At 56.3% G+C, this 15,340-nt stretch overlaps 4 protein-coding genes across 4 annotated transcripts; 3 read left to right on the top strand and 1 right to left on the bottom strand.

The window, feature by feature from the left end:
- Positions 1–296: 296 nt before the first annotated feature.
- On the top strand, positions 297–893 carry LY79DRAFT_470923 (uncharacterized protein; the record flags this gene model as incomplete). Its single annotated transcript, XM_060553208.1, has 2 exons — positions 297–689; positions 792–893. Coding segments are annotated over 2 exons (495 nt in total), but the record flags the coding sequence as incomplete, so codon positions are not given.
- Positions 894–1,635: 742 nt separating this feature from the next.
- Positions 1,636–6,961, bottom strand: LY79DRAFT_672066 (uncharacterized protein; the record flags this gene model as incomplete). The annotated part of the gene is made up of 2 exons (XM_060564001.1): positions 1,636–3,377; positions 3,430–6,961. 2 exons carry the CDS (start codon positions 6,959–6,961, stop codon positions 1,636–1,638), a joined length of 5,274 nt encoding a protein of 1,757 aa, XP_060411089.1.
- A 3,148-nt stretch (positions 6,962–10,109) lies between these two features.
- LY79DRAFT_521517 (uncharacterized protein) lies at positions 10,110–13,606 on the top strand (the record flags this gene model as incomplete). The annotated part of the gene is made up of 3 exons (XM_060555359.1): positions 10,110–10,210; positions 10,275–10,976; positions 11,035–13,606. The coding sequence occupies 3 exons, from the start codon at positions 10,110–10,112 to the stop codon at positions 13,604–13,606; spliced, it is 3,375 nt and encodes a 1,124-aa protein (XP_060411088.1).
- A 277-nt stretch (positions 13,607–13,883) lies between these two features.
- Positions 13,884–14,542, top strand: LY79DRAFT_562582 (uncharacterized protein). The gene is made up of 2 exons (XM_060558488.1): positions 13,884–14,381; positions 14,431–14,542. The coding sequence occupies exon 1, from the start codon at positions 14,143–14,145 to the stop codon at positions 14,341–14,343; it is 201 nt and encodes a 66-aa protein (XP_060411087.1). The 5' UTR covers positions 13,884–14,142; the 3' UTR covers positions 14,344–14,381; positions 14,431–14,542.
- The last annotated feature ends 798 nt before the right edge of the window (positions 14,543–15,340 follow it).

Genomic DNA, 15,340 nt, shown 5'->3' with positions numbered 1-15,340 from the left:
CAGCCCGTTGCTCGGGACAAGTTCCCACCCCCTCCTCTTCGCCTCCCTCTTCCAATTGACCAATTCCTATGCTCGCGCGTCCGTTCATAAACAGCCCGTGTGCCCCGTCAGCATTGTGTCGAGCCTTCTGATATCTCATCTCAAAGTCCAATCCTTACCACAAGACCTCTTCCACCGCCTCGTGCTCCGTGCCGTCTCCGTGCCGACATACTCTATTCAAACACATTCGTCACCTCCAAGACGAACATATAAACCAAACCACAAACCACAAACCACAAACGCAACCCGCCGCCAAAATGACCCGTGTCCTGCTCCCCCTCCTTGCCCTCGCCTCCGTCGCGACCGCCCACTTCTCCCTCACCCTCCCCCCGCCCCTGAGCGACAGCGACGAGTCGGAGGCCACCGCCCCCTGCGGCGGCTTCTCCGTCTCCTCCTCCACCAAGACCACCGACTTCTACGTCGGGGGCGACGCCATCGGCATGCAGAATGGCCACCCCCAGAGCAACTGGCTCTTCCGCGCCACCACCGACCTGACCGCCGCCGGCGGCTGGGTCCAGCTCTTCCCCATCGTCATGCAGACCGGCCTCGGCAACTTCTGCGAGCCCCACATCGTCGTCCCCGGCAACTTCACCGGCAAGAAGGGCATCATCAGCGTCGTCGCCCACTCGCCCGACGGCCTGCTGTACGTTGTAAGTCATAAGAAGTCAATGAAATCAAAGGGGAGGGAGAGAAAGAGAGGGAGAGAGGGAAAAAAAAATAGAAAAGAAAAGCCCCGACTAACGCCCGCCCAGTGCTCCGCCGTCAACTTCGTCTCCGGCACCGCCCCCACCCGCTCCGAGTGCAAGAACGCGACCATCACCGCCGACTTCACCAGCGATTCCTCCCTCACCGCCCTCGTCAGCGGCGGCGGCGCCTCCGCCGGCGGTGCGCCCTCCTCCGGCACCCCCGCCGCCTCTGCCTCCGCCTCCACCTCCCCCAACTCCGCCGCCCCCCGCGTCGCCGTCGGGAACCTCTTCTCCGCCGGCGCCGTCGCCGCCGGACTGCTTACGTCCGTCGCCGCTGCCGTCGGCGGTGCTGCCATGCTCTTCTAGTTTGTTTGCCTGGGAGGAAGGGGGGAGGAGAAGAGAAACACACCCCCCGTCCCTGTTTTTTGTATGTTGAATATTTTTGGAAAAAGAAAAAAAAAAAAGCCCCCCCATAATGGCCTTTGGCGGCTTGCAATAAAACGATATGAACAATTCATCGGTTGGGTTTTCTCTATCAAAGAGAAGTCCACAGCCGTCAAAAAGCACGGCACATTGAGAATATGTTTTGCGTACACACGAGTTGTCAACGGCTTGCAGTCTTGGGCTCTTGGATCATGTACATCACCCAAACAGAAATTGTGTACATCTTGAGAAGCCTGTGGTAATCAACACAAACCTAAATCCCCGATCGAACAAAAAAACAGCCATTGGAGCTGGGTATGAATAGGACACTGTACCATCTATGTACATGTATACATGGGGGGGTCATGAGCTCTCTGCTCTGTACAAGTTATACGAAACAGCACTGTTCGCCAGATGCTCTTGTTCTTCTATGAGAATATGTGCACAACTGAAACCTCGTTCATCGGAACACACGCCGGCCGTGTTATCATACACGACCCCTGACTCTCCAAGGGCTACGCGCGCTCGCGGCACCAGCAGCACCGACGCCAAAGTTGTGAAGCCTCTCCCCAATAAGGTAGGCCTCGTCCCTGATGCGCGCCTTCCAGTTGTTGAACACGCCCACGATGCTCCAGAAAGCCATAGCAGCCAGCGCGCTGAACGCCGCGGCCGGGTACGACAAACGGTAAATCATCTTGAGTTCGTGAGGTGCAGGCCCCGGTGTTCCGAGGACCCCGTGAGACTCCATCCAGCCCACGGCGTAAGGAGGCCCAAAGATCGCGAGCCCCCCGATGAGGAGGCCAGGCACCACGAACGCCCGCGTCAGAACGAGCACGTCGGGTTGCAGCCAACCACGACGCAGCACGGCGCGCACAGCTTGGGCCATGCGGGTGCCCTCGTATAGGCTGGTGATGGCGCGAGCGCCGAGCTTGACGTAAAGCAAGCCCAAGGTCCACGATTGTATGACTCTTGCCGTGTGCTGGTTGGAAACGATGACGCCGTCCTTGAACTGCCCGTTGTTGTTGGTCCCGGCCGTGTAAGGTGTCGGCGGATACATGTAGGTGTGCATGGGAATGAGGCAGTACAGCTCCATGAGCGCTGTCAGGATGAGAGGGAAAATGATCAGAAGGATGGTGTACGCATAGGCAAGCCTGACTACTTGAATTGCCATGAGTGCTACCCCCATCGGAGCATTGCTCTGCCACACGGACTGCAGGGTCTTGGTGGCCCAGGCCGTCATCTTTCTGAACATGGAGCGGGCGTGGAAGAGGAAGTAGGCTGCGGAACCTAGGATGTAGATGCCGATGCTGAAAGCGTATATGTCGTTGGTCCGGATATGCGCAGGGATGAGGACCTTGAACATCTTGCGACCGAAAACAAGAGGCACGATTGTGAAGCTCACGCCTGTAACGGCGGCAAACATCCAGATGAACATGATGAACAGGAAGACCCTGGCTCGGAAGTGCGGTGGGACGTACACCAGCTGATACTGGTCTGTCGAGTAGAGGTCCGTGTCTGGGGAGTCGGGTTTGCCGTCCAAACGAGTGTTGGCCTCGGAAACGGGCATAAACACGCGTCTTCCCTTGGGAATCTTGACCTGGTCCGACGCAGGCGTGCGCACATATTGGCCGTCTTCGATCAACTGTCCGGTGCGTACAAGCCTAGCTTTTCTGAGACTCAGATTTATCATTTGATCATTGGGAATTGATGATGTTGGTTTGGCTGTGCCACCCTCGAAGGTATCTTCCCACGTCTTCGGCACAACTTTGTCCTGCTTATTGACCTCCAGAAACAGTCGCCTCCACCATGGTAGGTTCTCGAGGTCCGAACCCGGGCGCACAGCCAGAATCCCTTCCTCGTCGATGCGACGCTCGCCGAACAGAAACCAGGTCAGGCGAAGTCCTCGAGCGCACTTCCGGAACCACCAGGTGTACATGGCGTGCAGGCCATCGCTGGGCTTGAAGAACTTGACCGCCAGAGGCATTGCGAAGTTGTAGAAGAGCAGGTCGACCGGGAACTCTAGTACAGGCTCGTTGGACGAGTAGTGAATGGGCAGCACGTTGGGAAGGCTGAGAGCCAGACCCCAGACCACACCGCCGAGGCAAACGATGACAAGTGCGCCATACACAAAGGCGGAGAACAGAATCTTGCGCAGCTGCGTCATGACGTTGCGCTCCAGTACATCGCGGACAGGATGGAACTCTGGGTCATCGGGGTCCCGGATAAAGTCTGCCAGTGTCAGCGGGCGAATGAACTGGGGGCACGAGACGAACAAACTTACAGAGAACGCCCTTGCGCATTATCTTCCGGCACATGGAGACGAACAGTGCAAAGTGAAACATGTATCCTGTGCCCACGAACCAGTGCACGAATATTGAGGTTAGCGGAAAGTTGATCGTAAAGGCGACCCGGGATTTGAGGGTGGTTGCTTCGAACAGGGGAAGAAGAGCGACGTCCAAGAGGAGACCGCAGTAGAGCGGGAAGATGAGCATCTCGATACTGATGATGAGAATGACCTTCATGACGCCGCTGGCCTGGTTGAGCAAGTCGATCAACGAAGCTTCCCACTCCTGGCCTGTCGGTCCGGTGGAGAACGGGGAGCCGCGTCGTAAGTAGAGCGCGCTGATGGCCGAGAAGGTAAAGTATCCGCAGAGAATGGCCCAGAATCGGTCGTTGCCTGACCAATACGACAACGCAGGATTCACAGCTACCGAAGGCTCAGGCACACTAAAGCTGATTACCCATGAGCCAGGGTTGAGGACGCTGATGGGAACGTCCCGAGCGGCGTTCCACGCAAACATGGTTGCATTTGCAGAAAGGGATGCCACGTGCTTGGCGTTTGTGACGAGGTCGCGGTCGAAAATGGAGCTCAGAATGTCGCCTACAGCGGCAAGCGAGCCAGACAAGTAGGATTTGAAGTTGAGGAGTGCCTCGTGGCTGATGGCGGAAAAGTTCTGCATCTCGGTGGTTGAGATGATTGGCAATTCGCTGGTCAGACTTTCGAGAACCCGACTCGATGCACTCATGAAGATGTTGAAAGTCTTGGTCATGAGCAAGCCAACCCCGTTCCCGGCTGGGAAGCCCATCATTCTTCCTGTCGTGTAAACAAAGGACAGAGCGAGGCTGCCCAGGCCGGCCATGACGCCAACCGCCACATCTTGAACGAACTTGGTCATGCTGAAAAGCATACGAACTAAGCGCATGGGGTTCATCGCTGCCCAGACGCTGATTCGTCCTAGGTTGTAAGGTACGAAGACGCAGACAAAGATGGTGACTGAAACGAGCACGACGCAGAAGATGGCGTTTTGGAAGAGGCCCGCGATGGGCCCGCGCATGCCGATCAACTCCATGATGCCCTCGAAGTCCTCGGCATCATCGATCGCTTCAGGGTCAAGGCCGGCGGCGACGGCCGCTTCGACAACCTCCCGATCCTGCTCAACGCCGTCCTGGTCATCATCCATGTCATCGAACTCATCATCGTCGCTGTCATGATCATGTTCATGAACAGCCTCGTCGTCGCGTCCGCCAATGTCCAGCTCTCGGATCTCAATATCGCCCCACAAAAAGTCGGCGACTCGGTCCATGACCCCTCGCTGAAGAGGCGGACGCTGAGCCACTCGGACGTCCTCGGTTTCTGGCATGTCGTTGTTCTCTTGGACCGCTTCTACGACGGTGCCATCGTCTTGTCGCGGGCCAACGCGATCTACGGGCTGCGCATCTGAGCCTCGGGGATCGAAAGAACCGTTCTCTTGAGGCTCCGCAACGCCGAATCCAAAATCCAGGTCGGAGCCGTACTCGGGGGAGTTGCTGCGGGGCGGAGTGGAGCGACCTGCAGAAGGACCAATATCGTAAGCTCGGGGATTGGCGCCGGACGTTTGCACCGGCTCCTCAGTCACGGGCTCAGCTGGAGGTGTCGTGTTCAGACCCGAGAAAGACCAGCTGTTGTTTGCCAGGGGGTTGATGGTATCGCTCCGTTGCGGGCCGTCAGAGACAGATCTAGGTCGTAGGGGGCTTTGGTAGGATGTCGACCTCCACTCGCTTGCACCTTCGCCGCGATCGACGGGTTCTTGCCCGTCTGCTTGCTGTGCGATCTTGCCCTTGCCTTTGCCACTCTCATCCGTGCTATTTTCACCTGAATGGTAGGTGGGCCAGGAGAATTGCGGTGTTGAGGGGGCAGGCAGCTGAACCGTGAAGGGAGTCGGGGCTGGCGAATCTCTGGAGGTCGAGGGTCCATCGGATCTGGAGTCATTCTTCCTCGGCTGAGTCACGCCCGCCTCTCGGTTCTTGTCCATCATGGACTTTGTGATCCTGGCCCAGTAGCCTAGCGGCTCGTCCAAGTCCTCGTCCTCGATGATTTTGAGGATCTTTTCGGGATCACCATTGGCTTGGCGATATATCCGCAGGTACTCGTGCACAGCTGCGACAGGGGCTTGTGTGTCCTTGTCCTTGTCGGTGCGACCTTCTGGCGGCGTGTTGAAGTCGAATTCCGGTCCGGTGTTGCCGTAAGCGCGCGGACCAAGAGTGTCGAGATGCCTTGGCAGTGAAGGTCCCGCAGCTTCAGCTGTCGCTTCTTGGTCGTTCCAAGGCACATGAGACATAGGTTCCTGGTCTCCGGGTCGCTGGCCGGTTATCGATTCGTCGTCATCCTCATCGCTTTCACTCGGACCTCTCAAGTCCTCGTCATTGAAGTTGTCAAGCATGTCGGCGTCGTCATCATGCTCGTGATGATGATGTTGGTGCTGGTCTTGCGGTTGCACAGGAGGTTGCGGCTGCTGGTTGTCATTGACAGCGAAGGCAGCCCGCATGTTGATTTCCGGTTGCTGCTGGACAACATAGTCGCGAACCAGGATGACGAGAATGAACGAGATGATGACTAGGATTGTAATGATCTGGCCCTCTAGCACGCCAATAATGGTCCGGTTCACCACTGGATATCTAGTCATGTTCCGCAACCACGACACGCCGCTCAACAGAGACGGGTGGCGGTCCAGGACAGGGTCACCGCCTCCGGTGGGCGTTCCAGTTGAATTGGTGGAGCCCGAGGATGTGATGGAACCGAGTAGCATCCTCAAGAGGGCAGCCGACATGGAATCATTGGTTGTGATGTTGACACCGTGGAATGACCGGCTGAAGGGGAGTTCTTGTCCCTGGATAATGTCTTTCAGCATGGTTCCCAAGTTTGCGGGCGTCGTGGTTGGTTCGAGGAGCGGCGATGCAGGGCAGACGTAAGAATTGGCGACAGAGAAGGCAACCGAGACGCCGCGGCTGACGGTCGCATTCGAACTGTTCCACAGGGCGCCGCTGCCCAGACCCTCGTCGCTGACCCAGAACAAGAAAGCCCAGACGGAGCGCATCAGGTAGGGCAACCAACAAAGCCAGACACTGATGACGAGGGCAGCTCGTAGCCATACGAGGAGATTCCGGAAGAGATACTTGGCCATGTGGCCGACGAAGACGTGGGCAGGCAACGTCTTGGGCATCTTGGGCGAGTACAGCTTCGTAAAGCGGAATGGCGTCTTGCACAGCTCGCAGTGCTTCTTCTGCGAGTGGGAGAGCCACTCCATCAGGCAGTCTTGATGGACGTATTTGATGCTGCCGCTGCATTTGCACGGGTAGAAGAGAGGCTCGTCGGCGGTTGCTTCTCCTCTGCAAATGCGGCAGGTGTCTGGATCGAGTGCGCCGGCATCGTTGGCTTGGGATCGTGGCCTCGCATACTCGTGTAGGGCAGAAGAAGGTTTCGAGGACGAAAAGCGCCGGTGAGGGTGGGCGACAGCGTCCGCGGCCATGAGCGGCTCCATCGCGGGGTCGTCCATGGTGATGGGTTGGTGGGAGTCGGCGGCGGCGGCAGCAGCAGCAGCGGGGACGTAAGCCCTTTGCAGAAGTGCAGATCTTTTAGGAACTCATGAGTGACCCTAGACGGTGGACGGTGATGAGACAGGATGGCCAAAAGCTCGTGAGCTCGTAAGCAGGGTTGACGATGGCCGCGAATCGAATTCGGAATTCGGATTTCGGGGTATGGACACGTGAGTTAAGGGGAGCTCGCAGGGTTCGAGGTTGAAGTTTGGAGTCAAAGCTAGGTGCGCAGTTGAAGCAGCAGAGACGGGGGGGGGGGTGCGGGGGCAGACAGCCTGTTGAACGTGGCAAACTGCTGTACAGGTCGAGAAATGAACAAGTGAGAAATGAAAGAGTTCAAAGACGAAAGGGTTTGGGTATCATGGGCGAGTCGTCAAGGCATACAAGCAAGCAAGCCACTCGAGAACAATCGTGAACTGGGACTTGGATGGGGGATTAATTAATCAAATCGGCCAAAAGATCACTTGCGCTAGGATTGTTGAAGGTTCGGGTGGTTCGGGTCCAGTAGGCAGTGTCAGTAGCAGTGGCTGGACTGACTGGCTGGGCCAGTCCCGTTGAGACCGCAACTGTGGTCCGAGCAGGGGTCCGGGACAGGGTCCGGATAATCGAATTATCCGCTTTGCCTCTGTGGGTCTTCCGCTGGGTGAAGTAAATGCCTGCTAAGCTGACTATGGTCTCACGGCACGTGACCGAGTTTCTTCGACTTCGTCGTCTGATTACCTAATGAGTACATAGGTATCTGCAGTGCTACCTTCAACCCAGGTACCTAGGTATCTACCTTCCTAGGTGTAGGTATCTGTAGCCTCTAGGTGATTTTGGGGAAGGCATGGCCATGACATTAGCTTGGCGCTGGCGGCGGCGTCATTATGCCATTGCGCCTCTGGCATGTCGGGGTGCACCTCAACGTTTTTGATGACAGTTCCCACCGGCAGCGTCGTTGAAGAGCAAGTCCAACCAATGTGCCACTTGAGTGAATGCGCAGACATCGGGTGTTATTCGATAGGAGGTCCGAGTTGCCCATAAGTTTGCAAGTACACTATCTGGGCATTCTCAAGGCCATGCCAAAACTGGCGTCTCTGCGGTGCACGAAGCACATGTCAGATCAGATGGCGTTCTCACCGTCAGGAACCCTCTCGTATCGAGCAACCGAGATACCTAGGTAGGTGGGGTAAGTAGCTATCTACCTAGTGTAGGTACTGGACTGCAAGGTCTAGATGCTGTGTAGGTAGTCATCACCAAGACAACAAACAGCATCATTATCATCATAATCACTGCCTTATTTCCCCAGCTCCAAAAAAGGCCCAAGAAATCCAAGATGGTGAGCCACACTTGCGTGCGAACGATGCAATACTGCATCACTAGAGCCTCGTACGACCCACTTGATTGGACCCTGGTTGGGGTGTTTCGGGATGGGCCTGTGGCTCGCGGAGGGCGGCATGGGTACCAAGGCCGTCTGCCAATCATGCCGGCTCATCCGTTCCTGCGCGCCTCCTTTGGCAGGGTTGTTATCCAGTTTCAATGTCCTGGAGAGAGAGTACCTACGAAGTATACAGAGTATCCGTACCTACGCAGTACCTAAGTGTATAACACCCATGGGATGGCTGGCAGAAACAAGCATCGAAGCGAGGTCGAGGTGGAGGGAACGCGTTGATCGATCTGCGATGTCCTACTGGCCGGCTGGCTTGTTACTTGCATGCTTGCTAACGTGTCTGGTTGGTTGGAAGCACGCGTTGAAGGCAACAGCTGGGAAAACAATGACGTTGGTGAGACATGGACATCCACCGAGATGGGTGGCAGGGCAGCAGCTCTTTGCATTTTTCAGCAGATGATGGTTGATGGTGCTGCTGAAGCTGCATTTGACGCTTATGTAAGCTTGCCCGAGAAAGGTACATTTTCGCAGTAAGCGTGGCGAAAAGATACATTCGAGTCTAGGCCTGTGCTCCCCCATCCTCTTCCACCCTCCACCCTCCACCCTCCACCCTCCACCCTCCTCAGGCTAGACACTAGGGAAGGAGGAGGTGGAAACTTGGCCATGAGCACCTAGGAAGGAAGCAGCCAGCCTGGAATGATTACCTCCTACGTAGGCGAGGTTGGGAAGGGGAAAAGAAAGAGAAAGAGCAAGGGTTAAGGGTAAGGGTAAGGAAGGATACTAGTACTACCTACTACGTAAGGGGGAGGAAGGGACAGGGAAAGGCAAAGGCCGAGGAAACGGAGAAAGCACATTAACAGGAAATCCGACTTTCTTGCATCGAAACCGAACCCCCCTGTTCGTCTTCCTCTTTTTCATCTTATCTCCAAACATCATTGCCGTCTTTCCCTCTCACTAAGCCGTCCTTGCTGAATTTACCACTTCCCAACATACGATACACAACACCGTATCTCAGCAGTGAGGCAGTGTTGGTCCTTGACGCCCTGAAGCGAAACAACAACCCAAACCATCGCTATTCATCCCAAAGGTAGATCAATCATCATAAACTCCTAGCCCCACAATCCTACGACCCTACCTGGTACAAAAAAAAAAAAAAAAGTTCCCAAGCAAGCAGCCCGCAGTCCGCTATCCACCCGAGGCGAGAGGCTACGAGCAGCAGCTCTTCTAGCCACCGAGCCCGGTCCAGGCCGCCAGAACTAGTGTAGCCCATGTTCGCCGACGACTGGGAGCTGCGACATATGAAAATCATCGGAGCTCGTTGTGTAACGACTACCTCGCCTGCTACCTTTTTCCTCCTCTGTTTCCTTCCCTACCTTACGTCGTCGCCCTCGGCTTGTTTTTACCTCTTTTCCTCCCTTCTTCCTCCCCCCTCATCACCCACCAAGCTAATCAACCTTTCTATCTACCTAGCTCACCGCAGCTTCGAGTACCGCCCTCTCTCGTCCCCCGATACGTGCATCCGGTTCACATCGCCGCCCACTTGACTCTTTCTCTCCCCGTCTCTCCGGCTTTCTCGGCAACACACGCACGCGCATCACGTCACTCGTAAGCGAGCAGCCTGGTAAACTCTACAACGCACAACCTCCGCTATGGAGGCTACCAGTGGCTACGCCAACAGCTTCCCTAAGGCACCGAATGGAAAGATTAACGGAAAGGCAAACGGCAAGATGAACGGCAAGATGAACGGGAAGATGAACGGACAGGCTGTGACGGTCAAGAGGAGGACAACTCCCAAGAGGGGACCGACCCTGCTCGCCCGCTCTTTTAACATGATTGCGAGGTTGGTGCACTCGTCCCCGCTGTCGTCATGCCCCAGACCTCCCTTAACTGACAACCCAATCCAGGATCCTGACTTGGTATTCCATCGTCTCCGTCCTCTTCCGCTGCCCTGCGAACCTCGAGGCTTGCGATGAGTCCTCTCCCAAGATCTGCAAGCCCTACTTCCAACTGAAACACGCCGTCACACCCCATCTCGAGCCTTACTACCATACCTACGCCGCTCCCTACGTTGAGAAGGCGACGCCCTACTACAACATCGCCAACGAGAGAGTTCTCGTCCCTACCAAGGCCTACGCCGTCAAGTACGGCGCTCCCCGCCTGCAGCAGGCTCAAACCTACGGTAAGGCCCAGTGGGACAAGAACATTCACCCGAAGCTCGCCGTCTACCAGAAGCAGGCCCAGGACAAGTATGACCAGACGGTTGCTCCTCACGTCGCCAAAGTTTCCACCAGCATAGGCCCCTACTACGACATCGCCCGTACTAGTGCTCTCCAGACTTACCACGACGTCATCCTGCCTTCATACCATTTTGTCCACCCTTATGCTGCCCAGGGCTATGCTGTCGCCTCGCACTTCACCACTGAGACGGCTGTTCCTTCCGCCTACTGGGCCTGGAACAAGACGTACAGCTTCCTTGACGCTACCGTTTGGCCCCAGTTCCGCGTTCTCTACATTGAGAATGTCGAGCCCCAGCTGGCCAGGATCGGTCAGCGCCTTGGTCGCTATAAGAACAAGACTAAGGGCTCGATCGAGAACGTTTCTGAGAGGTACCAACCATTCTCCATGACGCCCACGCACCTGACGAGAGACTAACACTTTGCATAGCGCCGCTGCCAAGGCATCTTCATTCACCAAGCCTGTGGCTTCCACGGCCTCCACCGTCGTTTCTTCTGTTTCTTCGGCCGTCTCCTCCGCCTCGGAGAAGGCTTCCACCGCAGTCGAGAGCGCGCACATCCCTGACGCGTCCGAGGTCGCTCAGCACGACCAGTCGGAGCAGGTCCAGCCACCCTCGCCTGATGAGGACGCCGATGAAATCCGCAAGAAGGCCCAAGAAACCGTTGCTAAGGATCTCAGCAGTTGGCAGGACAAGTTTGCCAAGGCCGCCGATGAGGGCGCCTCCGAGATTGAAGACCGCGTCGAGGAGATCTCCAAGCGCGTGATCAAGGAGAAGGCCCACGGCGAGGGCAAGGCCCTCGTCGCCGAGCTGCAAAATGCAGCCATTACTGAAGTTAATTCTTTGCAGAAGAAGATCATCGAGCTTGTCCAAAAGTCTGTCGAATCCCCCGAGGGCATCCAGGACGAGCTTTTCGCCGCTGTTCGGAAGGCTGGGCTCAACATCAAGGAGAAGGCGCAGAAGATCCGCGCCTGGAAGGAAGACTACGAGGCCGAGATTGAGGGCGCCGTTAGCGAGGCTGCTGATTCCCACTTCAAGATCCTCGCGAGCATTCAAGACTTGGCACTCCAAAAGATTGGAATGAAGTGGGCCTGGATGGACGGCATTACCTACAAGGATTGGGCCAAGTACCACGAGCTGAGGGAACGCTTCGAGGTGTGGACCAATGACCTCAAGAAGCTCATCGTCTCCCACCCTGGCCTGCAAGAGGCACGCGAAGCCTCCAACGAGGTCGAGGACTCCGGCATGGCCGCCGCTCAAGCTGCTGCTCAAGAACTTGCCAAGCTTAAGCAGGTTGGCCTCTGGAAGCTCGCTGCCCAGGATTCGTCGGACAACTTCGACAGCGAAACTGCCCGCCTCGCTGCCGAGGAAGCAGAGCGCCTTCGTGCCACCGAGCCTTCCGTCACTCCCTCCGACGCCGTCTCCACTCCCGAGGAAGACCCTCTGGAATCAGCTGCCAGCGTGGTCGAGAACGAGTCTCCCGCCACCGAACTCGCTTCTGACGGAGCGGCAAGCTCTGTTAGCAGCGTTGCTAGTGAAGTCAAGGAGAGTCTTAGCAGTGGCATTCCCGCCGTGTCTTCCGCCGTATCCGAATCCGCCACCAGTGCCGCCAGCCAAGCGTCGAGCGTTGTAGTCGGCAGCTCGTCCAGCACTGCTTCTGGGCCCGACCTAGCCTCCACCATTATCCCTGGTGACGACCAGACTTACATCGCCGACACCGAAGGATCGTCGCCTGCTGGCGCTGAGGAGAGCGCCGTCCCCGGCGATAAGCTGGAAGAGGAGATCATCTTGGAGTCTGCCGAGGACAAGCCCGTCGCTGCCGATACCGAGACTGTCAAGCCCGCCTTCCTCGGGGCTGCCGCGCAGTCTGTCTCGAACAGAGTTCCGGTTATGGAGGATGACGAGGATGCCGACAGCGTTTCATCTAGGGCCCAGGAGGCTTACTCTGCCGCTGTTTCTAAGGCCTCGGCGCAGTATTCCTCTGCGAGCGCTGCCATCTCTGCCAAGATCTACGGCACGCCCCAGCCGACGCAGGAGAAGCTGATTGCATCTGCCTCTGGCGCCTACGCCGAAGCCATCGCAGCTGCCAGCTCTCGCTACGACGAGGCCATCAAAGCGGCTTCCAAGGCGATTTACGGAACGGTTCCCGCCAAGCCTACTCCTTCCTACGACTGGGCCCGCGTTGAGGCCATCGCTTCCCAGCGCCTCAACGAGGGGCGCCTATGGGCCGAGCAACAGTACGAGAGCGCCAAGATTGCGCTTGGTCTTGCCACTGCCACCCCTACTTCCCAGGTTGAGAAGCTCCTCGACCAAGCCAAGTACAACTACTACGCTGGCGTGGGTGTCGCCCATGCTCGCTACTCGGAATTCTTGGCTGCTGCATCCTCGGCCCTGAACGCCGCGACCGCGACGCCTACTCCCACCAACGTGGCCGGCACCGCGTCCTCTGTTGCCTCTGTTGCCACCCGCTCAGCCGACGCCGTGGCCTCGGGAGCGCAAAAGGAGGCTCTTGCCGTGGCATCGGCAGTTAGCGACGGCTTCTCGGCAGCTGCCTCGATTGTTAGCAATTCCGTCTCAGCTGGCGTCCAAGAGGTTGTAGACGCTGCACAGGCCATCGAAAAGGGTGTGTCGGATACCTGGGAGGCTGTAGTGAGCCGCGCAAGCGTCCAGATCTACGGCAAGCCCACCCCTACCGCATGGTACGACAGTGCCGGACAGTACGCATCGCAGGCCACTGCCGTCGTCGCCGAGAGCCTCGCTGCGGCGCAAAACCGCGCTGTCAAGCAGTACGAAGACATGAGCAAACTTGTCTCGGAACTGCTGGTTGGCAAGGAGCCTACATACTCCGAGAGCGTTTTGGCTCGCCTGCAGGCCGCCTACTCTACGGGCATTGCCTCCGCCGCCAGCCTTGCCAGTGCTGCCTCGGCTACTGTATCGTCGGCTGCTTCTGCTGTGACGGACGCCGTCAAGGAGACTGTGCGGCACGCCCGCGACGAGTTGTGAAGATGGTCTCTCTCCATCTTGGACACGACGAAAAAAAACAGTACGATTGCACGAGTAATAGCACACGAAACCATCTCAACACACGCCTGCAAAGGCAAAAACAACACCCGATGACGCTCTTTTACGTATCAGATACCCTCGCGCCTCGAGTATCGGGGCCGGACTAGTCTTGAAGATGTACTTTCCTCTCCTGTTCCCTCATCTGGCTACACAGCAGCCCCGACGCTGAAGTTACTGAAACTGTCGCCACCCTGTCCTCTGTTAAAGGTTGAGCACTCGATTTCTTGTTATCGTGTCCGAGGCTGAGGAGGAGGAGGAGGAGGAGGAGGAGGAGGAGAGGATATTGATTGTATTACACACTACTTTAGGGCAAGGAGCTGGCGTTTTTCTTTCTGGCATTGGGAAGCCGTTGTGGTTCTTTGGGAATACAATGACCAGCTGGCCCAACACTATTTTCCAAGTTTACGTTTTATGTACGCGCGCGTGTTATGTCTGCCTGTATAGTTGAAGCATACGCCGGTGGAAAATAGTCGACGATGTGTCGTTCCCGTGATGTCGCTCGTGAACCGGTGTGGAATAATGCAGTTGTGCTCTCGATGGCGATTTGTCGAACTGTCTGTGCATGTGCTGCTACAGTCAGTCAGTCCCCCTACTTCCTGGGCGGTATTTGTTTCCACGGCTGGATGGTTGTTCGCGGTTACTTGTCGTTAAGTGACGCCCGACGGGCTTCTCTATAAAAAAAAGGGAGGGGGGTTCCTTGCGAGAGAGCCGCGTCCTGCAAAGGATCAGGATCCCTCCTTAGTGACATATAAAATCCGACCTACGTATCCGCTCGAGACAGGGATTTTGATCGGGTCTAGTACCCATATCGAACAGCATTCTTTATCTTTCTCTCTTTCTTTTCTTTCTTTCTTTCCTGTTTTTTTTTTTTTTTTTCCCTTCTCTCTTTTTTGTTATTATTTAAATACACTAGTTTAGAGTAGGATTCCCAGACGCCGAACAGTCTTCCCGCTCCGCATGGGATTTTTCTTCGAGACGAACCGTCAATAAACTGAAGTCAAATAAATAAATAAACAAACAAATCCACCGGAAGTACGGTTTGACGGGTGTAAGCGTGCTCCAGGAAGGAGGCTGTGATGCCCAAGTCGACCGACCATCGCCAGACAAAGATAGGGGGGCACACACACTCATCCATCATTATAAGAGAGCCCTCGTGCGGCCGTGACTAAAAACCTCATGTCGATAAAGGGAGGCGGGCAAACCCGGACGCAGCAAGAGCAACTTGACTTGGTCTCGGGACGGGATGCTTCATTGCCATATGCATGGCGTGAGCACGCAAAAAGAAAAAAAAGAAAAAAAGCCTACAACGCCGCCGTCGTCTGTAACTTGCCAACAACGTCGTGGATCCGATTACATAGGGGGGGGGCTTGCTCCACGCGAGTTTCGAGGCGGTCAGAAATGATGACCACCAGGAGGAGTCTCCTGGTCAGCTTATCCAAGCCATCGAAGCGATGGGTGTCTAACCAGGCGCCTAGACAGCACAGAAAGAAGGAATAAAAAAAAGAAAAAGAAAAAGGGGGCAATTATTTTGATTCAAACGGTCCGTGGTGGAGGCAACAACAGTGCGGAATCGGAAAGGTCTCCAGCCTGAAAGACCTCCCTCCCCCTTTGGCGGGCCAAGACGGCGGGAGCGAGTGATCCACGGAGATTGACCATCCTGCATCGCGGTGAGTC

Source organism: Colletotrichum navitas (assembly GCF_030913465.1).
Source record: "Colletotrichum navitas strain CBS 125086 chromosome Unknown LY79scaffold_59, whole genome shotgun sequence".
NCBI lineage: Eukaryota > Fungi > Ascomycota > Sordariomycetes > Glomerellales > Glomerellaceae > Colletotrichum > Colletotrichum navitas.
Note: the sequence above shows the minus strand (reverse complement) of the source record. Positions and strands in the feature narration are given on the sequence as shown.